Source organism: Aethalodelphis obliquidens, unplaced genomic scaffold, assembly GCF_003676395.1.
Source record: "Aethalodelphis obliquidens isolate GAN/ISIS:26980383/991018 unplaced genomic scaffold, ASM367639v1 scaffold3, whole genome shotgun sequence".
NCBI lineage: Eukaryota > Metazoa > Chordata > Mammalia > Artiodactyla > Delphinidae > Aethalodelphis > Aethalodelphis obliquidens.
In genome coordinates this window covers 68,112,558-68,136,503 of record NW_020837947.1, presented here as the reverse complement: position 1 = coordinate 68,136,503, position 23,946 = coordinate 68,112,558, and the positions used below count along the sequence as shown (strand labels likewise).

General features: G+C 40.9%; 1 protein-coding gene and 1 pseudogene across 1 annotated transcript; both read left to right on the top strand.

Annotated features, from left to right (window-relative positions):
* The first annotated feature begins 1,880 nt into the window (after positions 1 to 1,880).
* Positions 1,881 to 22,469, top strand: CUNH6orf163 (chromosome unknown C6orf163 homolog). The gene is made up of 5 exons (XM_027091075.1): positions 1,881 to 2,985; positions 8,313 to 8,407; positions 9,842 to 9,949; positions 14,769 to 14,971; positions 21,155 to 22,469. The coding sequence occupies exons 1-5, from the start codon at positions 2,838 to 2,840 to the stop codon at positions 21,588 to 21,590; spliced, it is 990 nt and encodes a 329-aa protein (XP_026946876.1). The 5' UTR covers positions 1,881 to 2,837; the 3' UTR covers positions 21,591 to 22,469.
* Positions 4,208 to 5,765, top strand: LOC113611725 (density-regulated protein pseudogene; annotated as a pseudogene).
* Positions 22,470 to 23,946: the final 1,477 nt, after the last annotated feature.

Genomic DNA, 23,946 nt, shown 5'->3' with positions numbered 1-23,946 from the left:
ATTTTGGTCCAGAATTTTAATTGAAAAGATACTCCCATTCAACTACTAAAATAAAGATTAAATGAGAGAATAACCCAAAGTAATTGGAGTTTTTCTTTTTTTAAAAGGAAAGTATGTTATACTGAGTATGATGTTTTTATTTGACTACAACCATTATCTGTTTTGGTTTTTGTAAATGTTACAGTGATATTATAAATGTAGACCAAATGTTCTTACAGTTATTTAAAAACTAGAACTACTCAATAGATAAGAAAAGAAGGTCTAGTTTTAAAATAACCATAAGAACATGGGTTTACCTTATATATATATACCTTTCTGATGAGTGTTCTAGACCTGTTTCATTTCTAGATATTTACCACATTCTCCAAATCATTGGAATTGGAGCTCAGTAATAAATCTCATCTCTGAAATTTTGTTTCATTTATTATTAACAAGTAAAATAATTGCATAGGCAGAGTTTATCATCATAATGTAATATTTAATTTCCAGTGCTTTTTTGTGGTTTTGCAAGATACATGAAAATGTAATTATGTCTGATTTGTAAATATTAAAGAGCTTAGCTAATTATCTACATGCAACTAAATTAAGTCTTTACTACTGAGCCCTAAATATTTCTTTGCTAGGTGTCTCTGTATAGTACACTTAATGTAGTTTAAAATGCACTTAGGAGGTATAAAATGCCTTTTAATTTAAAGTATTATCTTCTGCTGTTGGTTATTAAAGAACTAGAGTTCTTCTGTTTTCAACTTACGCATTTAATGTCACATCATTGTCTTTAGAGTTCTTCTAGTAGTCAACAAAATAAGTTGCTATTTGGTGAGGGAGTTATTAGTTAGGTGAGCTATCAGGAGATATTGCAGCAAAGAAGGGCATCCAGAACTGGACAGAGGGCGGCCTTAAGCCATGTGACGTGTGTGAATGAACCAGGGTAGCAGTAGATTCCGCAAGGCACACAGCTGTGAAAAGTAGTGCAAGGGAAGAAACCCATTGAATTTTAGGAGCAAGTAACTGTGATACTATTTACAGGGTGGTTACAAGTTCTGTAGCACAGTCTTTCTGTGTGCAGTGTCAAAGGCTGCCTGGCTGTGTGTTGATGTTTTCATTCCTTCTCTAAAGGAAAATGCCACTTTGACAGAGTCAGTTGTCTAAGGAGGGAATGCTCAGGGCAAGATAATTACAGCCTTTTGTAGTCTGGGTTCAAGTGGTAGGAGGAATGTTTTCCAGTGCAGGAATCTGATTGAGATTGGGCAAACTCAGTAACATAAGAGATTCAGTCTTGAAGCAAGTCTTGGTAAGTGAACCTTTGATAAGGTGTAAGCGACCTCTTTGCCTAGGGAAGCAGTCTCTTCTGATAGAAGAGCTATTTGCCCAGAGGAGCGAGCAGTTCAACTGACAAGTTGATAAGAATTTCCTGACGTAAACAGTGAAGTTACTTATTATTTTATACCCTTATCGGGTGACCAATCTGTCCCAGTTTGCCAGGCATCAAGAGGGTTCTTGAGATGTAGGACTTTCCATTTTAAAACAAGGACAACAAATTAGTTAACTCTGATTTTTAAAACCAAGCTTAGTAATTTTGAGTGCTTGCTTAATGAAAGTAAATATTCCTTTAAGACACTTGTGATATTTCCCAGTTTTATTGCCATGGCACAAAAACATATTTATAGATAACCTGAAAAAAATTAAACTCCCTCCTTTTCTGGCCTAAAAAATCACTTCTTTTTTTAAAATTTTTTTTTGGTACGCGGGCCTCTCCCGCTACCGAGCACAGGCTCTGGACGCACAGGCTCAGCGGCCATGGCTCACGGGCCCAGCCGCTCTGCGGCATGTGGGATCTTCCCGGACCAGGGCACGAACCTGTGTCCCCTGAGTCGGCAGGCGGACTCTCAACCGCTGTGCCACCAGGGAAGCCCCAAAAGTCAATTCTTTAAAACAAACCATTTAACAGAAAGTATAGCAGGCTGAATAATATTCCTTTTCCCCCAGCCACCCCAGAGATGTTTGGATACTAATCCCTAGAACCTGTGAATATGTTCCATTATATGGCAGAAGGGTCTTGACAGATGTGATTAAGTTCAGGATTTTGAGATGGGGAAATTATCCTTTATTATCTGGGTGGACTTGATAGAATCACAGAAGTCCTTATAAGAGGGAGGCAGATGATCAGAGGAAGAAGCAATGTCACCCTGCAAACAGGAAGAGAAAAGGCTATATTGATGTGAGTCCATGGGCCAAGGAACGTGGGTGGCCTCTGGAAGCTGGAAAAGGCAAGGAAACAGATTCTCCCCTAAAGCCTCCAGAAGGACCAGTGCTGCTAACATCTTAATTTTAGCCCCATAAGACTCATTTTGGACTTCTGACCTCCAGAAGTGCAAGAGAATAAATTTGTGTGGTTTTAAGCTACTAAATATGTGGTAATTTGTTACAACCCCAGAAGGAAACTAATACAGAAGGTATCTGGGAAATGAACAGCTGTACCATGTTCCCTTTAGTCATTATTTCTAGTCGCTTTTATGAGCAAAGCTTGCCTTACCTAGCAACAGTTGCTAAGTAAGTTAACAGTTTAATCTAGAGTCTAGGAGGGAGCAACTGCTTAAATCTTCCCAAATCCAGTGCCCAGACCTTATAATGGCAGAGGCTTTCATTACCATTCTTTACCATTAGGCACATAACCACTACCTAATCATGGCAAATCATTTAATCCTTGCAGGCCTCTAGCATTATCTTCAAACCTTGAACCTCTTCCAGCTTTCTCAAACATCTAGCTTTTCTTAAAATTACTTTTTCTGATCCTAAAAGAGTGTTTTGGCTGTACGTAGTAAAAGACAAATTTAATTATGATCAGAAATCCGAATTACACAAACTTTGTTTGCTGTGCTGTATGTAATAAGATAATTCCACCAGCCCCCTTTGGGAAAATCTTCAAACAGATCCATGAGTACAAGCCATTTAAGACACGCTTTTACACTCACAAAGATATACTGGGTAAGTGACTTTGCTGTTTCTCTTTGTTCTAATGTTTCATAGCATTATATGACATTCTTCCTGATGTGTAGACTTTGATCAGCCCTCCTGATCAAAGTTGCTTGTCCTGCAGGGGTGTCTGTTTGGCATGAGAAGAATGTGGGTTGAAATCCAGTTCTCCACTTCCCAGTTGTGTGCCTTGACAGTATGCTTAGTCTCTCAGTCTGTCTCCTTATATGTAAATAGGTATGTTAATACTTACCTTGCAGATTTGTCTTGAGGCTTTAATGAAATATTTGTACCTATTCTAAAGTCTGGCACATAATAGTAACTGAGAGTTCTTTTTGCCCTTCCTCATAATTGGGCACCTTCCATACACACAGGAGAGGAAATATCTCTAAGTAATACCTTAATACATGGGTGAAAGAAACTATATTTTTTTAATACATCTTTATTGGAGTATAATGCTTCACAATGGTGTGTTAGTTCCTGCTGTGTAACAAAGTGAATCAGCTGTACGTATACTTATATCCCCATATCCCCTCCCTCTTGGCGTCTCCCTTCCACCCTCCGTATCCCACCCCTCTAGGTGGTCACAAAGCACCGAGCTGACCTCCCTGTGCTATGCGGCTGCTTCCCACTTGTTATCTATTTTACATTTGGTAGTATATATATGTCCATCCCACTCTCTCACCTCCTCCCAGCTTACCCTTCCCCCTCCCCGCCCTCAAGTCCATTCTCTATGTCTGCGTCTTTATTCCTGTCCTGCCACTAGGTTCATCAGAACCATTTTTTTTTAGATTTCATATATATGCGTTAGCATATGGTAAAACTATATTAGTAGCTGGTGACATAAAAGTAGGTAGATCTGGGTAACAGAATATGTACTATATATACACTTCTTTTTCTTCCTCTTTTAAATCCTTTTGTATTTTTAAAAAATTTTTATTGAAATATAGTTGATTTACCATGTTTCAGGTATATAGCAAAGTGATTCATTATATATATATAAATATAAAAATTTATATAAATATTTTAAATTTTTATATAAAATATTTTATATAAAATATATATAAAATATATATTCTTTTATATAAATATATGTTCTTTTTCAGCTTGTTTTCCATCATAGGTTATTACAAGATACTGAGTATAATTCCTTGTGCTATACAGTAGGTCCTTGTTTATCTATTTTATATATAGTAGTGTGTATCTGTTAATCCCAAATTCCCAATTTATCCCTCCCCCCCATATATACACTTCTAGTAAGCAAATCAAGTTGTAATTACAGGTTTCCTTCTCTCCTCATCTCCGTCAGATTTTTCAGTCTGACTTTAAGCCTTAAAAGTGTTTTCCTAAGAACTCTCAAAATACTTCTCATATCCTCTCTTCCTTAATATGTTAAATTAGTGGTGATTTAATTTCACTCCTGATCTTTGAACATGTAAGAAGCTAGAGAATGGACGGTGTTTTGAAAAAGCTAAAATGTAGCGGGAGATCAAATTGGGATCATCCTCTAAAAATATCAATACTAAAACTGATAACTGCTTTTAACTTTTAGTAACTGTTTAGTATGACTTATTAATTATTATTTCTATAATGATTTGACCTTTTACACCCAGAGCAGTGGATATCTATTCTTAATATGCTTTTATTGGTTGATTCCTTATGCCTCCTAGGATATTTGAATCCAAACATTAAGTGAATAAATTAAAGCATGTTGAAATGTCTGTATAAATGCTAATGGGTATTGCATAGGGTAGTTCTCAACCCTGGCAGTGTCCTACAGAACTTTTAAATCCAAACACAGACTCATTGGATTTAATACTGTTACCGAGCTCTTGGGCGGCTGTGGCCGGGGAAGAGGAGTCTCATGTGTCACTTCAGCTGGTGGTAGTGGCGAGCGTGGAGATGGCGGAGACTGTGCGACCACCAGGGTTTTGAAATGGCTGCTGACATTTCTGAATCCGGTGGGCATGATTGCAAAGGAGACCCGAGGAGCAATACCAAGTTAGATGCAGCTTACCCACTTCGAATCCTTTACTGCGGAGTCTATTCATTACCAACAGAGTACTGTGAATATATGTCTGATGTTGCTAAATGTCGACAATGGTTAGAGAAGAATTTATCAAATGAGTTTGCAAAACTTACTGTAGAAAATTCACCCGAACGAGAAGCTGGAACAAGAAGTGAGGGTCAAGGAACAGCAGGGGAAGAGGAAGAGAAGAAAAAACAAAAGAGGTGGAAGGGGTCAAACAAAACAAAAAAAGAAGACTGTACTACAAAAGGTTATGATAGCCAAAATTCCCAGAGCAAAGAAGAAATACTAACAAGAGTGTGTGGCCTTGCAACTTTTGAAATCGATCTTGAAGAAGCACAAAGGATTTTTGCTCAGAAATTCTCCTGGGTGCCTCATTAATAGGGGAGGATGAAATCAGCATTCAGGGAGACTTTACAGATGACATAAGTGATGGCATTCAGGAAAAATGGCCAGAGTGGATGATAATAGCATTGAAGATCGTGGAGAAGTGAAGAAGCAATTTTGAAAATTTGTCTGTATTTAATGATCTGAACTGATTGTTGATATGGCCAAAGGGAAAGAGGTCTTTAAAAAAAAAAAAATATATATATATATATATATATTTATCCTACAGTAAAACTGTAGCCTACCCTCACCCCTGGCATTTTCACTGTTCTGTACAAGGCTGCTTTTTTTTTTTTATTGCCAAAGTCTAATAAACAGGAGAGGGTGTCATGCTTATGCATGAAATAGAATTTAGTCAAATAAAAAATTTTGGTCATTTGGTACTGACGTTTTCTTTTTAACTTTTTTTTTTTTTTTTTTTTTGCGGTACGCGGGCCCCTCACTGCTGTGGCCTCTCCCGCTGCGGAGCACAGGGTCCGGACGCATAGGCCCAGCGGCCATGGCTCACGGGCCCAGCCGCTCCGCGGCATGTGGGATCTTCCCGGACCGGGACATGAACCCGTGTCCCCTGCATCGGGGGGACATTTTTGGAAAAACGACTTTCTGTGGAAAGCTTTTCTGTTGATTATTTTTAAATAATCATGATTTAATCAAATCTTGATTTTTTTGTTGTTAAGCTGAGTGATATTTTGAAGAATTTGAATTTGGCTTCATCACCAGTGATAACTGTCTCCTTGCTCCTTTGGTATGATAGTTTTGAGATGCTTGAGCATCTCATGGATCTGTAGTTGAATTTGCTTTACTGTTACCAGCCAAGTTCACTTTGTGGGCCTATTAACATATTGTTGGTAATAGTTGTTTAAGCTGTTCTGGAGATTATTTGGTAAAGTATATTAAAAGCCTTAAAACCATCTGCACTGTTTGACCCACTTTTTTTTTTTTTTTTTTTGCGGTACGCGGGCCTCTCACTGTTGTGGCCTCTCCCGTTGCGGAGCACAGGCTCTGGACGCGCAGGCTCAGCGGCCATGGCTCATGGACGTGGCATGTGGGATACTCCCAGACCGGGGCACAAACCCGCGTCCCCTGCATCGGCAGGCGGACTCCCAACCACTGCGCCACCAGGGAAGCCCATGACCCACTTCTTGACATTATCCTAAAGATATAATGTCTGGCTTAAAGCTATGGTTGAGGGTGCTCTTCAAAGTGCTATTCGTGATGTAAAAAAATTACAAATGATAAAGATGAACAATTGGGAAATGGTTAAAGAAATGATGGTTTGTCATATGGTAGAATATTTGCATATATTTTAAAATATTTTCTAGGAATACTCGGAAAGTGTTTGATAATGTTAAATAGGAGGTCAGACCCTCAAATCCATTTTATACATTATTTTCATTGTTTTGAGTGGATAGGCATTCAGAGAAGCTGAGTTCTTTTTCTGGCTATAAATTTATGTGAGTAAAATTCTGCTAACCATTTGAAAATAATGTACACCATTGCTCAATATAGTCTGGGAAATAGCAATTGAAATTTGTTTTCTTTACAAGAGAAACAGTGATAATGAATCTTAATGAGTACATTAAATGAATTTAAAATCTGTTTTTATAAAGGTCTTAAGTCAGGTGCTACAAACTGAAAAGAAGACTCATTGTATTTTAAATTGCTATACACACCTTTAAGAAAGTTAGAACTCATTGTTTATTGCCATGCAAATTGCAATATTAAATGAATTAGTGGGTTTTAAAATAATTGAAATCTTAGTATGTATAATAAAGATACATTATCTTTAATCTTTAATATAAATTAAGAAAGTGAAATTCTGCATTAACTGTGAATTTATCTGATAAAGCAAATTTACCCATTAAAAAAAAAAATACTGTTACCGAGTCCAAACCTGTTCTGCTCACCATACTACAGGCCAGTAAATCAAGTGACTCAGGGCAAGGAATAACGACTTTATTTGGAAAGCCAGCAGACCCAGAAGATTGCAGACTAACGTCCTAGAGAACCATGGTACCCCATTCAGAAATCAGGCTTCTTTTATATTAAAAGGGGCGGTGGGGGGTGGCTGGTTGTTGCAGACTTCTTGGTGCAGGAATCCTTTGTTCTTGCAGCTGTCTGGGTAGGTCAGGTCATGATGTTACTGTAACCTCCAACAAGACAAATTTTATTCTCTGTTCTGCAACTTTTTATCTCTATATGAATGGGGAAGTGTTAACACCTTTAAAGGTCAGAACCTTGAGAATGGGCTATCCTGTAAATTTCAGGCTATAGGCAACATTCTTAACTCTAAGCAAAACAATAGAATACAAAGGTTAAAGTAAAAGAAACAGATCTAATATGGAGTCAGATTTGTTCTTCCCTATTACAATACTAATCCAACACAGACCCGGTAAATTAGAACCTTCAGAATCGGCCCTCAGCTTGTGGGGTTTTCTTTTAAGTTTTAAAATATTTTTTACATATTTTAATAGTTTTTTATTTGGAAATAGTTGAAGACTGATAAGTTTTAAAAATAGAACAGAGAGTTCCCATCCAGCTTCTCTCATCGATGCCTTACATAATGCTGCTACACTGTCAAAACCAGGAAATTGGTGTTGGATCAATACTGTTAATTCAGGTGCAGACCTTACATGTACTTTTTTTCTTTGGTGTGTAGTTTTATTTTACTTTTTTTTTTACTTTTTATTTTACTTCCCCAGTTGCCTCCCTGTGGAGTGGGTCTGATACACAGTGCTGTGAGTTCCCTCTTAATCAGTTAGAAAAGAACTTACCCCTTTCATGGGTATCTTTAAAGACTGACATTTCCTGAAAGGATATATTTCTTAGATAACTCTAATAAATAACTCGATAACAGTGAAAAGGAAAGCCAAGAAACAGTCTGTGGATATTTGTGATTTCTTTTTTCTCTTCAAACACACAGATATTGGGACAGATATTCTGAATAAAGGAGAGCAGTTTCAAGAAGCTTTACTCAAAGAACGTATTGCAAAAGCAGAAGCTGCCATATGGGCTAAGGTAAAGGAAGTTGGAAATCAACCTGAATGCATCTTTGTGGTTCTTTCACGTTTTGGATTTGTATGAAAGAGTGGAGTCAGGCAGAACCGACTTGAATGCTGGCGTCTGTGGGACCAGGGTAGCAAGTTCTTCAATTCCGTAGTCTTGGCGTCTTCAAATGTAAAAGAGGAACAGTAATACTCACTCTGTAGGATTATTGAGAGAGTTCAATGAAATAATGTGCCCGGCACACAGTAGGTGCTCAGTAAGAAGTAGAGATCATCAGGAGCTTCCTTCTGTCTAAATTGCCCCTCTGTGTGGATGACTCCTGCCTGCTCCCTTTATTCTCATGGGATTAAAACCTTTTTAAAAAGACATTCTTGTTGTAGTTGTTTATTATTGCTTAATATTTAATATATAGTAGACCATTCGTTTGTGCAGTGTGTAATGCCCCTAAGTGCCTGTTTTTTCCAAATGCCGCGTCATAGCTGACTCTCCTTTTCACCCCCTCTCCCAGCACCCCTTCGCTCCAAAGTCCTTGACACCTTGTCCATGCGACTGCCGAGGGCCGTGGAGGCAATTTGAGGGTCTTGGGGCTCACGGTCAGATCCCAGACACTTCAGCGAAGCAGAATCTCAATCCTCCAGCTCCCACTTCTTCCAGTTAGAGAGAAAATGCCATATGTGACTTCCTAAAGAAAACTAGCGCTCCTTGAGAGCAGGACAACCCACAGTGCTAGAACATTATTTCTCGGTTTCTCTATAAAGTAAACATCATAGCAAAGAGTGTTGGAATTGCCCAGCATTAGTCCCAGCAAAAGCTTGGTATTAAAGTACTTCGAAAGTATAAAATGCTCCAGTGCAAAGGGTAATAGAAATAAAACTCTTACTAGATATGTATCCTTATCAATAATAATAAAATTTAAATTGATTGTGAGCCATTAATTAACTACCCTAACACAAGAGAATGCTTTTGTGAATAATGTACAATTTAAATATAACAATCTACAATTTAAATATAACTAATGTTCTGGGCATTCTCTTGAAATAAAATAATGAAACCTCTTCCTGAAGACCCTGATGCAGGGGATCTGGGATGGTACTCAGCCTCCCTTCTCAGTAATTTCAGGCTTTGTGCATTTTTCCACTTCTCTGTATTTTCCAGATTTTCTGCGATGAGCATACATGACTTTGATAGTCAATCAAGCAAGAAATAAAGTGCCAAAGAAAAAAGACAACCCAGCAGGCTGCAGTAAAGCTCTCCTTAGCAATTCCTGAAACAGTGATTTTAGCCACGGTTTGGGCCGTGTTAGGGCATCTCTGGCTGAGGCCTAGTTTGCTATGGGAGGTTTGAGATGGGAACAGAGCCAGTAGTCAGGGGCCCCAGGGTGGTTGCTAGTTTTCATTAAACATGAAAACCTGATACATATTAATAAATAAATGAACTCTTTCAAAGGCAGATGAACGCCAAAGAGAAGCAGTGAAGAAAGCCCTTGAAGAAGCAAGTGACATGCACAAAATGAAAATCCAGATTCTGAAAGAGGAACATCAAAAAGATTTACAGGTTTTTATAGTGGCTTGTTTGTTGTCTTTTTAGCGGTACTTTAGTGAAAAGCTCTGGCGTGTTCCATGGAGGTTGGTTGGGAGGCCCAGGATTTTCACAGAAGATATGCTGGACTCCATGGCAACAGTGATGCATGGGTGCAAGAGAATCCCTTTGGCATAATGAAGCATAATGAATGGCCTTTGATATAATGAACCCAAACCTTTATGGGGTTAAGGTATGAAGGAGGCACCGCTGCCTGCACTCTACTTCCCTTGCCACTGGCTCTCTTTCCTCCTCTCAGTGCCCTTCTCCTGGACCCTCAAACATTTATGCACCACACTCTTTCCCACCTTGGGGACTTTGCCAGAATGTTCTTCCTGCACTTCATCAGACATCACTGGTCAAGGGAGACCTTACCTGATCAGCTCTGTCCTGCTACCCATACACTGTCCTGGTCACCCTGCCCTCTTTAACAGCATCACCACCTAGCACTGGTGTAAGTAAATAGATTGGAGGATTGATTACTTGTTGAATATGTGATCGCCATCTGCCTGCAGCCTTCATAAGGGTGTGTCTGCCTCACTACCACCCTTGTCCCGGTGCCAGGACGGTGCCTTGACTTTGTAAGTGTGAAAACGGGCTGAACAGAGGAAGCAGGCGCTTCTCTCCCTTCTCCTGAGCTCTCTGATTGCATCCTTTTTCCTAAGTTTGCGTTTACCGCAATGCCAAGAGGGACCTCTGTTTCTCAGGTATTTCCTGCAGGACCAGAGGTCACACAATGAGGGGAACTCTTTCCAGCCTGTAACTTGTTCCAGTACACGACTCTGGGTAGTCAGTAAACTGTCCAGGCAGAGACCCAGGGGTTCCTCACACAGTTCAGTCCCAAACTCTGCTCAAAGGAAAAAACAGAACTATTTTCACATGTGGGTCACAGGAGGGACAGAACAGGGCACGATGCAGGTGTAATGATTCCTGGGCAGAGGCTGGAGGGAAAGTGGCAGAAGTGTGGACCCAGGTTTGGCCTAATTCAATAAGAACATAACGAATAAACAGTTCAGGGACCATGGGCCCTTTTGTCTCTCGTTTCGGCCGTGAGCACCTGCCATGTGTCAGCTCTGTACCAGGTGAGATTAAATAGACTGTCCTCAGAAAACTTTCTGGCAGGAAAGGGAGCTCCACCCCAGGGCTCCTAAGGGACGGTTGACCCTCCCTGCTTGGCTCCAGTGGCCATCCCTGATTTCACTCCGAAACAGGAGGAGCGTTTATAGCATGTCCAGATAGACCTGCTGCTCAGCTAGCTGGGACTGGAATGGCCACACTGGTTCTTGAATAGTGAAATACTCCTCTATCAATTGGTAAATCACCACTCCCCGGGCCCCTAACACCTTCACCACCCTGGACCTCCCGCAGCCCAGCAATTTGAAGGGGCAACCGTTTCCATGGGTGTGGGCCTCTAGGACCCTGTCCTGTGCTGCAGCCAGAGGATCCACATTTTAAATATCCCTCCTGGCATTAGGGTGTGATGAGGCAAGGGTAGCTTAGAAGTGATGCCTGTTGCAAGGAGCTTGCCTCCTAGTCTTGCTCTAGGTAATTTGATGGTACCCCATATAGTCTTTGTGTTGAGTTGATGCACTTAGTGTTAAAATAGAAGAAGTCCTAAAAAAGTTTAAAGAGGGAGGTTGACCTTTCCAAATTATTCTAAAAAAGTCTCAGGGGCTTTTTTTTTTTATTATGATGATGAATGAGTGATTTGTCTAAGAGGGATGTGGAGGGTTGTTTCAGCTGTAGGGTCCTCAGACAGACATCGCTATTGCTCCTCAGGGGGTGTCTCTGAACCACCTCCTTAGAGCCTACTTACCTGCAGATTCCTGGGCTCCACCTGACCTACAGAGTCATTGGCAGCGTATTTACCCAGCAGCCCATGTGGTTCTCACATATATTAAAGTTTGATATAAACACATATAAAGTCACACATATTCTCTCATATTAAAGTTTGAGATTACCCATATAGAGAGCAGAAAACCAAATTCTTCTAGAACCAAACAGCATTACATTCTGGGACGTAGAAATCACCAGGTATTGCTCTTCTGTGATGTTAAGAATTTGGGTGTCAGATGCTTGCTGTTAAATAAAATTTCCAGGTCTTGTCCAATGGACAGATAGGATTTTGAAAAGGTGCTAGTATTATCTTATTCAAATACAATAATATTAAAAAGTAAATAATAAAATGGAAGCTAAGGGAAAATGAGAGTAGGAAATAGAATGAAGTCAGGTGTGAATCCGAAACTTGGAAATGTCTGTATGCCACGAGGTCCTGTGCAGTTACCATAGCTGGCCCTTGAGCTTTCTACAGTCAATGCACAGAGGAAAGTGCTATGAATCACCATGTCCATGAGGTAAAAACAAATCCGGTACTCAGATGGCCCAGATCTTCCTCCATGTGATACCTGAGAGAAACTTCTCATGAGGGAGGCATTGTGTAATAAAGGAAGGTCTGTCAAACATCTGCACAGTGAAGAGCATGGATTTCATGAGGCTGTCTCTTATCTCCAGGTAGAGGCTGATTCACTCAAAATGCATTTCAGTAAAAGTAATTTAACTGGAAGGCTTTCCATTGAGTAAGAACACTGCCAAACAGTAGGTCATTGAATTATTTTTTCGTAGCTTTAAATGGGTATTGGACATGCTGTATGAGGCAGTAAAATGATTTTGATTTTATTAAACCATTACATAAAAGAGGGACAGGGTTTAATTCTCTGAATCCTTGTTCAGAACCCAGTCAAAATAAAGGGCTGGTGTGTCATTTTTAAATTCTATGATTCAAATAGAAATGTATTATGATAATACTTCATCTATCTAAGGTTCAACCATTCAGCAATCTCAGTTACTGAAACTGTACTTGAAAACCCAGAAATAGTCCCTAAGAAGTTGAAATATCCCGTAAGGCGTTAAACAACGGCCTCTGACTACAAGATAGAGACTCAGGCTTATTACCTGTAGCAGAACCTTCCATTCCCTGCTCAGTGATTGTCTCTGGGAGACAGGGAGGAGGAGGGAGGGAGGAACCTCACTGTCTTATAAGCCCGGATGGCGTTTCTGGAAGGAAAATAAACTGATGAATCTCTGGAAAGACCCCAGCATCACAGCCAGCAATGAAACGAGTAGCTGGTGGGCGAGAATCCTGCTTTTGTTCCTAGTTCTTCCACTGACTCACTCTGTGAAATAACTTCGTTTCTTTTGTTTTTATTCTTTTTTTTTTTTTTCCGGTACGCGGGCCTCTCAACTGTTGTGGCCTCTCCCGTTGCGGAGCACAGGCTCCGGATGCACAGGCCCAGCGGCCATGGCTCACGGGCCCAGCCGCTCCGTGGCATGTGGGATCTTCCCGGACCGGGACATGAACCCGCGTCCCCCGCATCAGCAGGCGGACTCCCAACCACTGCGCCACCAGGGAAGCCCCTATTCTCTCTTTTTTTTTTTTAATTTTGTTTAATATTGGAGCAGAGTTGATTTATAATGTTGTGTTAGTTTCAGGTATACAACAAAGTGATTCAGTTATACATGTTTCTGTACTTTATGAAATCCTTTTCCCATTTAGGTTATCACAGAATATTGAGCACCTTTATTTCTTTATGTTCTCTCTTATCTCTGAAACAGATACAAACTGACCTTTAAATGAAAGTTTTGAAACTCCTGGATGGAATTAATTGCCCCTCCTTTCTGGCATGTGTTTCTGTTAAACCACTGGTTGCAGGATGGGGTCTGGGTCTCCTCTGCTAGGCAGTGAGTCCCGAGGAGGATTCCAGCCTCCTTCTGTCTGTAGCATCGGTCCTAGCACTGTGCCTGTCACACTGTGCTGTCAGTGGACATTTCCAGGGATACAGGGTTTTCCTTGGGAGCCTGTTTCCCTCAGGTCCTGGTTTGGCAAGTGCCTCCTCTTTTTACTCGGCTGAAGGCTCCACAGGTCCTTCTACCTTGGCGCAGTGGAGCCCTTGCTCCCGTCCCCTTTGTGAACGAGGAAGAGCCCCTCAGCTCGAATGAGCTGGAATGCTCCAGAACGACAGTGGGGACTGGCAGGCAGCTTCCTGTGACTGCGGTCGTGTGCGGTGCTTGCTGCCCGGGCCTCAGGTGTCCTCCTACCCGGGAGACTCTCATAGTCATTATTTCTGCCATTTTCCAGGACTGACTTCCTAAAGCAGTATCATGTTCTGTATTTCTAATCATGGATAAAGGTAATAGGACATTATAGAATATTTGGACAATCAAGAAAAAATACCTGTGACCCAATTACTTTTCTTTTTGCAATTCCTTTCCAATATTATCTATATACGTATTTTATGCTAGTTTGTGCATTTCTGATTTTACTTAACATCATTATAAATGAAACTTTTCCATATAGTATACACTCTTCTTTATTTTTTCCTTTTAATAGCCATGTAATATTCCATGGTATGGATATACCATTCCAGTTTTTTTTCTTTTTCCATTTTTTCTTCTGTATTCCTTTACTTTTTTAAAAAAATATTTTTTTATTGAATGAAAGATTTTAAATTCTATGGTGCTTTACAATATTCAGAAGTTTCACACACATGATTTCATACAAGCCCATAATCCCCTTTTTTTCCCCACCCCCTGTATTGCCCCTCCCCCTTCCCTCTCCCCACTGGTAAACATTAGTTAGATCTATATCTGTGAGTCTGCTTCTTTTTTAAATACACTCTTCTTTTAAATCATTAGGCTTAACTGGTGTACATTCCATCGGGCAGATGAATTATGATTTGAATAACGTTTTTAAACATCAAAGCTGTAACACCTAAACCTAGTTTTTCTGTTGCTTAAGGAAATGGTATCTAAGACCAAGATGGAGTTGCATCAAAACATGGAGCAAGAACTGCAGCGAGAACGCCTGGCTGCCGAGCAACGCATGGTCAGCAAGATCCAGAGGATCATGATGGAGTGCCACCAGGAGAAAGTCCAGGCTGTGGAGGAAGCCCGGGCCCAGGAGAGGCACATAGCCCAGGAGGAGATCCAGGCCCAGAGAAGGTACTCCAGGGGGCACCCCTGCAAATCAGTGTCTTACTCTGTCAGAATCAACTTGGAGAAAGGGATAAGGTTGAAGCACATAGGTGGATATTTCCCAGATTTTGCGTTTTTACATTTTTTTTAAAATTTACTTATTTTTTATTTTTATTTTTGGCTGCATTGTGTCTCTGTTGCTGTGCACGGGCTTTCTCTGGTTGCGGTGAGCAGGGGCTACTCTTTAATGCGGCGCGCGGGCTTCTCATTGCAGTGGCTTCTCTTGTTGTGGAGCACGGGCTCTAGGCGCATGGGCTTCAGTAGTTGTGGTTTGCAGACTCTAGAGCGCAGGCTCAGTAGTTGTGGCACACGGGCTTAGTTGCTCCACGGCATGTGGGATCTTCCCGGGCCAGGGATCGAACCCGTGTCCCCTGCATTGGCAGGTGGATTCTTAACCACTGCACCACCAAGGAAGCCCTGTTTTTACATTTTTATTATGGAATATATCAAACATAGAGAACAATATATAGTGTATTGTAGAATATGTGTGTGTGTGTGTGTGGTTTAAAGAAAAATAACACGAATACTCAAGGGCCTACCAGCCATCTGAAGGGATTAAAAAGTCCCATGTTCTTCCTCAACCTCATTTCCTTCCTTTCCCCCCTCTCGCGAGATAACTACTGTTCTAAAAATTGTGTTTTTCATTCTATATCTCCAGTTTTAGGGACGGAGAGGAATCAAGAAATACTTTTCCACAGACACATATAAGTCAGTCTTCACATTCTCTAGCCCATACCATACACTACTGTGGATGGGTTACTTTTGGTCTTTTTCTTATTACACAAGTCATAATGCTGTAAACGAAGTTGACCTTATGGAAATATAGAGAGCAAAAATTGCAAAGTCCCAACTCACTGCTTCCTACCCCGTCCCTGTCTCCCAGAGACGATCATTTTAAAGAACGGTGTCTGTATCCTTCTGTGCCCTTTTGATGTATTTACAGCCTTATATATGTGCATAATCTGAAATAATTTTTACATAAATTGGATCTCATATATATGTGTGAAAAATACCAAAGGAACCATTTTATAATATGTAATGAACATTTGATGGAATTGGCCAGTTTGAACAGGACAGCAATCTGGAGCCCTAGTGGCCAAGAGAGAACCTCGGTTTCCAGGTGTTCAGCGACCTGACCAAGCTCATGTAGCTGAAGCAGCAGGATCAAAACTGAAACCTTTGTATTCCACCTCCTGGGCTAGGACTTGTCTCTTGCTTTGCTGCTTGAGTTAACAGATCTGTTTGTATATAATTAATGGGTAAAATCGTCCTTGTTAGAACTGTTCAGAATAGGGCCAAAGGTAAAATTCTGTAGGGGGTGCAGATAAATAGGAATGAAGGCTGCAGCCGCTGCTTCTTTGGTGGTCCCCCCTTCTTGCACAGGCTGTAAGTCACTGTGAGGCAGAGGAGGAAGAGGAAAGAGGATTTCAGGAGAAAGTTAGAGAAGGCGGTTACTCCTGAGTGAGTTGTGGTCCAAAGCAGTGGAAGGTGGCTCTCCTCTCCCTCTGCTTCCCACCCTCCATCTGCAGGAGCTCTGTCCATCCTGAAGAAGCCTCTGGGTCCTCTCTTCACACACACCGGCAGCCTCCTGCTTCCTCCTTCCCTCTTTCGCTTTTGTCCCCCTTTGGCTCTTTCCTCTGTTAGGTTCAACAGCCACCTTTCATTAAGCCAGTTGACTAAGATTAGGGAACTGCCATGCCTGTTATTTTAAGTATATCCATCTAGAATGTCCATTTTGTTATTGATGTGTTCCAGGTGCCTGGCAGAGAACCTCGCGCATGGTGGGTGTTCTTTAAATAGTTATCAAAGGTTCAAGCTTGTTCCAGTCAGCTGAACCCACTTTGCAGCACACCAGGTCTTATTTCGAGACATTGCTAGATTCCAGCGTTCTTTAGAGCATTTGCAGAAATTAATATATGGAGAAGGGCCACTGTTGAGAATTCCACTGTGGATCTCTTACTTGGCTATAAACTTTCACTCAAGACTTCAGAATACTTACATATTGTGACAAATTTGTTAAATGCTCAGAAAACTTTATTTGTGGGTTGAGGTGATTGAGTTCTAAACAGATTATCTAGGAGACACTGTACTCTTTCTCTTAAAGGTAAAAAAAAAGAAAAAAGAAATAAACATCTTGCTCGGAAAGGTTCTAAGTATTTACTTGCCCAAGGCAAAGGCATGACTGAAGTGACTGCTCAGGAATGTGTGTGGTGATGGCTGTAATTCCTGGTGACAGCTGCCCTTTATTCCACACTAGAACATGCAAGGCCCTTTGTATGCTTCTCATTGAATCCTCATATCCCTTCCTGGGGGATTCAGTCATCTTTCGTATCTTCAGATGAACACGCTGAGTCTTAGAGAGAGACTAAGCAACTGCCCAAGGTCACCTGGAGAAGATACAAACCCTGGTGTGTATGATACCGAAGCTTGTGACCTTCCCTTACGCCACCCTGCTCACTTCACCAGAGTTCATCAAGTGCCTTCTGGGGCTGTGGTTCTGAGCTCGGGCACTGAGGAATAAGGCTCTTGCCTCAACATTATGTGAAGTAAGTAAAGCATAGCTGTCCCCTTTGAGCAAGGCTAGAGGGACTTGTGCAAAGAACACATGGGTGCTGGAGGAGTTCTCGGTCCTGGAAAGATCAAGCAAAGAGTGTGTGGGCTGTGTGGTGAGGCGGGTTTCTTGGAGGAAGTTAGTCTTGGTTTGGGCCCTAGAGAGAAGGGAGGAGGTCCCATTTGTGAAGGACTGAAAAGAGTGGGGACAGCATGAGCAAACACATGGAGGGGAAGGTGGGGAGCTTAACGAGGCGGAGCTAAGGGAAGTTGGGAGCATTAATACCCCAGAGATAGAAATGCGCTGCTGAAGGTTGGACTCTGGAGATGCCTCCTCTCCTCCCCGCCCCGTCTGATGTCTACCGCCCCAGCATGGGTAGCACTAATCCTCCTGCAGACCAGGTGCAATAGGTTCCCAGCGTCTCAGGTGGAACATCAGAATATATTTTCCTTATAAGCACACTGGTTATGGCTAATTAAAATAGTGCTAAGAGCCCTGTAGTTCAAGTGAAATAGCTCATTGTGGGCTCACCTGGCAAATGATCTGCTACGTTCAGTGTTTCTCCAAACATTGGATGCACAAATGAATTTTGGAAACAGATCCCTGCGTAACTTAGGAATTGCCTATGGAGAAATGAAGTGTTGGTTTTTGCTGTACCAACACTGGGAAAATAACGGGCGAAAGTTGGAAAGGACATTTAAAAAAATATCAGATCCCTTTAAGCGAGAACAGATTTTGGTAGTAAGGAGTTTAAAGGGGGCTGTCATGGAGGGTGGGAGCTGGTGTCATCTAAGGTACAGTTTGAGCAGATGTACCTGAGATCAGCTCTGGTGGAGCTTTTTAGTCAGCCCCTTAGATGGACACCTCCTCTGCGTGGGTCCAGAGAAAGCCAGGCTGACCTAGTAGGAAGCTCACACCTGCTTGTGATGGAGCCGTGGTTCTGGAGAAGGGGTGTAACTTCCTCCTTGGGGATTTGGGGCTGGCTCAAGGAAATGCCTTCCAGTGCCTTCTGATCTAAGCCCCGTGGGCTCTGATCATCATCTCCACAATCTCACCAACATCCTAAAGTTATAAATCATCAGCCTGAATCCTAAGGTTTTGTGTAGACGCACCTTCTGAACACTATCTATGCCTCTATTGTCCTGTGACCTGGGCTGAGAATCAGGAAGTTGGTTTTGATTCCTCTTCTTTCTGTAGCCCCTAAATCCTAGCAATAATGGATTCTGGCACTTGTGACTTTGTAATATTTCTTGGATTTCCCCCTTTCTCTCCTTCTTCCTATCCCTTTCTCTTTCATCATTAATTTAGATCATTGTACACTCAGAATGTTACAAAATAGTACAAATTGGTCTCTCTACTTCACCCAACTCGGATTCAGTTTACCTGATATTATCAGAATAACAATTCTAAAATGTTATTTTCAGTGTGTTGCCCTCCTGATAAGAAATGTATAGTGATCTCTTATGCTATTGAAGCAGGCAATGTGTTCTACTGAAGGGCGGGAACTCTCCAATTTGCTCCATTGTGTGACATTGAACAATAACTATCTCCCCAAGCCTCACTTTCTTCACCTGTTACACGGGAATAATAAGAGATAATAAATACAAATAGAACCGGCTTCAGTGGGTGAAAATTAAATGAGATATAGTGCATGTAAATTGCTTAGCACAGTCCCTGGGACACAGTAAGTACTCAATAAATGGTGACCCTTTTTATTAATAACGGATATAGCCTAGTTGGTGGGAGAGGGAATGAGAAAAATAGCATAGCAGCTGGAGGCTCAGGACAAATGATGTTTACCTCCAGATTGGGAAAATCTGTCAGGTTTGACAGTCAAGTTGAAGGAATCAGAGACAATGAGAAAACTGCACCTTGGAGGGTAGAAGCTGGGGTAAGTCTTGGAAGGACTGTATTAGACTAGGAGGCAGAGAGGGGAGGGTTTTTATTAACAACATAAATACTCGAATTCAACATTTGTAGGTTTTTTAATCCTCAAATCTTTAGAGGTTCTATTCCAACTAGGTATCAGGAGATATCCACCAGAAGTGTATCTCAGTGGCTAAGAGATTTGCCCTGAACCCAGACTGCCTGGGTTGTAGCACTTGTTTTGCCACTTTTTCTAATTAAGTGAAATTGAGCAAGTTGCTTGACCTCTCTGAGCCACAGTTCCTCATCTATAAAATAGGCCTCATAGACTGAACTGCCTCATAGACTTGTTTGAGTAATCCTTGAGTTAATATATTAACCATTGAGTTACTATTGAGTTTATAGTTGGCTGCTATAAATTCTATATAATTGTATACATTATAACCAGAGGCCTATGAATTCATTCAGCAGTGGTTCTCAAAGTATGGGCCCAGACCCTTTCAGCAGGTCCCCAAGGTCAAAGCTATTTTCTTAATAATACTAAGATGTGATTTGCCTTTTCACTCTATCTCATGAGTATGTAGTGGTGTTTTCCAGGGTTTTATGTGTGATATCTCAACAGATTGAAATGAAACGAAAATCTAGCTTTTTTTCTATTAAGCCAGACAGTAAAGAGTTTTGCCACAAATGTAAAATGATGCCACTTTTCTCACCAAAAGTTTTTTATTTTTTTAAATTTTTATTATTTATTTATTTTTTAATTTTTGGCTGTGTTGGGTCTTCGTTTCTGTGCAAGGGCTTTCTCTAGTTGTGGCGAGCGGGGGCCACTCTTCATTGCGGTGCACGGGCCTCTCACTGTCGTGGCCTCTCTTGTTGCGGAGCACAGGCTCCAGACGCGCAGGCTCAGTAGTTGTGGCTCACGGGCTTAGTTGCTCCGCGGCATGTGGGATCTTCCCAGACCAGGGCTCGAACCCATGTCTCCGGCATTAGCAGGCAGATTCCCAACCACTGTGCCACCAGGGAAGCCCTCACCAAAAGTTTTTTGATTTAGAAAAAATATTTTTCCTACGAGGTAAGTGTTTTATGTTAATGTTTAATGGATTTATCGATACTTCACATGAATTTATAAATGTTTGTTAAATGTCTGACATTTAACTTTTAAAACTGTTAGGGTCACTAGATATAACCCATATGAACAAAAGTTCTTTGAGTTTCTTGGTCATTTTAAGACTGAAAAGTGATCTTGAGACCAAAAAGTTTGAGACTTCTGTCTTAGAGTATTGCTCAGATAGAATCAAGAATAGGGCTAAACTCACCCTGTGAGACAGTATCCTCCCCTCTGGCTAAAGGTGAGTAGCTGGGTTGATATATAGAAATACTTTCTCTAGGGGTTTGGAAATCTGAGGCTATTTCTTCATTTGTTTTTAGATCTCTGCATTCATATTTTTCTGACTACAGTGGACTCGAGTCCCTAAAGTTAGCGTTAGACGCTAGACTAGTGGCCTCGCCCTAGCCCACAGTGGGGAAATCAATGTGCACCTTCCCTGCTCTGAAAAATATTTTTTTATTGTTAACATCTAATCAAAGCTCATCTCTACCAGCCTGTCTCAGACTGGTGACTCATGTAAACCATGAAAGCATTTCTCCTACATCTGCGGTGAAAGACAAAATCTTTTTTTTTTTGTGGCTAATCCATCTAACTATTAATATTCAACCCTTGTTCCTTTCTGTAGAAAGGCCATGGAGGAACTTTTGAGAGCTGGTGTCACAGTTATGAAGGATCAAGAGAACAATGTGAGCCAACTGATAAAGGAAAAAGAACATAAAATGAGCGTCTACTATTTCATGGCTCAGAAACAGAAGCAAGAAGAGGTTCAGAAAGTGCTTCAAGAAGCGGAGAAAACACATCAGGCCACGCTTAGAAATGTGATGGACAAACTGCTTAACACTCAGCGGGAGCTGCTGTCTATGGCGAAGCAACTGGAAATCATGACAAATTGGAAAGATTTCCTGGAGGAGGAGTTACAGGAAACCAGGGTAGCGTTTCAAAAATACATCAATTATACGTTTCCGCAGCTCTCACCGGGACATGCAGATTTTATTCTGCCAGAAAGAAAGAAAATGCCTTCCCGTCTTATTACTCTGGAGAGCCAAGCAACTCTTGATTAGAAGTCTTCATCTGAAATGGCACTACAAAAGACATTGTTCTAAAGACTAAATAAATCCACTCAAAAGCCATTTATTGATCCCCGGTTATGTGCAGCGGACTAGTGAGCTGTGAGCATTTTGATGGAAAACCAAAATATGCAAAAGCACATTCCAGGCTACGATGAGGTTCCAAGTCTGATGGAGGAGAGATAACAGTGAGAGGGGTCAAAACTGACTAGGAGGGAAAAAGATTTCTTGGAAGAAGTCTAAACATACTTCTGTATCTGGCTTTACTCACGTTTACATCAGACATTTAACTATTTTAGTATTTGTTGCAGTTAAAAAACAGTAAAGGGACATGTTCTTAGATGGTTTCCGTTGTGGAGAGGTGTGTCTAGTAATCCAGTATGTCTAGTAATCTAGTCTAAAGATTATTATTTTGTGAACTGCAATAGCTTTGTAGGAAAAAAAAGCAGTGTTTCTCAGATTCAATAGGATAAAACTTAAATTCTGGGAAGCCTATATAAAATAATTCAGAAAGGACTCTCTTATATTTGCCATTTGTGGAAGAAAAATATGTCTTTAGAAGTCAGATTCCTTGCCTCAGGGATGGGGAGTCCCCTTATGTTTATACCCAAGCCCAGGAGTGCTTGGAACTCATCTCCTTTAGGTCAAAATGCAGAAAAGCATTCTGTACCGCAATGCTCAGGACCAACAAATGTCAACATCTACTGAATTAAACTGGAAGAAAACCCAAGCCATAAAGACTGCTCCAAAAAAATCTATCCACTTTAATGTAGCATCCTTAAATTATTAATCACCAACTTATATTGGTGGCTTTAAAATTAAGTACCTGGAAAGCCGTTTTCAGTAAATTAAAAAGTGCTATCGTCAAGCAGGCCTTAGGTGGGTTTGTTTACATTGACTGGTCTGGGATTTCCTAATGATAAAAGTAGTGATGTGTTTACAACTGCATAATGGACTACACTCTCCTAGTGCTTCGCTTCCTGATTCTGCAGGACTACTGCGGTCCATACTAATCGATTGCCTAGGGGCTGGAAGTCAGAACATTTATACAGTACTTTACACTGCCTTTTCCAGCACGTTCTTCTCATAGCAGTCAATGGGATAGGCAGGACAGGGGTGGTGGTTAGCCCATTTTGACAAATGATAACATGAAAACTACCATGTACGTATTTACATGCGTGAAGTACTTTTTTTAAGTTGAAGTATAGTTGATTTACAATATTGTGTTAGTTTCAGGTATACAGCAAAGTGATTCAGTTATATATATATATTTTTTCAGATTATTTTCCATTATAGGTTTTTACAAGATATTGAATACAGTTCCCTGAGCTATATGGTAATTCCTTATTGTTTATTTTATATACAGTAGTGTGTATATGTTAATCCCATACTCCTAATTTATCCCTCCCCCCACCTCTTTCCCCTTTGGTAACCATAAGTTTGTTTTCTATGTGAGTCTGTTTCTGTTTTGTATATAGCTTCATTTGTATTATTTTTTAGATTCCACATATAAGTGATATCATATAATATTTGTCTTTGTCTGACTTACTTCACTCAGTGTGATATTCTGTAGGTCCATCCATGTTGCTGCAAATGGCAATATTTCATTCTTTTTATGGCTGAGTAATATACCATTGTGTATATACCACATCTTCTTAAACCAATTGTCTGTTGATGGGCACTTGGGTTGTTTCCATGTCTTGGCTATTGTAAATAGTGCTGCAGTGAACATTGGGATGCATGTATCTTTTCAAATTAGGCTTTTCATCTTTTCCAGTTATATGCCCAGGAGTGGAATTGCTGGATCATATGGTGATTGTATTTTTAGTTTTTTAAGGAACCTCCATACTGTTTCCATAGTGGCTGCATCAATTTACATTCCCAACAGTGTAGGAGGGTTTCCTTTTCTCTACATGGGAAGCACTTTAAAAACCTTAATATTTAATCCTCACAATGACTTTTGAAAGTAATTATAACTGCCCCCAATTTATAGGGAGGGAAACCAAGACTCAGGGAGATTAAGTAACTTTCTCCAGGGCACACAGCTAGTGACAGAGAGGGAATTCAAAATATCACAAGGCACAGGCAGATGGTTACATGAGAGAGACCTGGGTTTTGCAGACTTGAATAGATAAGAACAGCAGCTGGCACTGGGGAGTGCTAGCATGTGCCAGCCATGCGTGCACAAGTGGACTCATTCATGTTCGCAGCAGGCTGTGAAAGGTAGGAACCATTAACACAGGCACAGACAGGTCAAGTCACTTTCTCAATGTCATACAGCGAGGAAGGGTCAGAGCCATTTTCAAATCCACAGAGTCAGTCTTCAGCCCACGCCTTCCGTCATTATTTT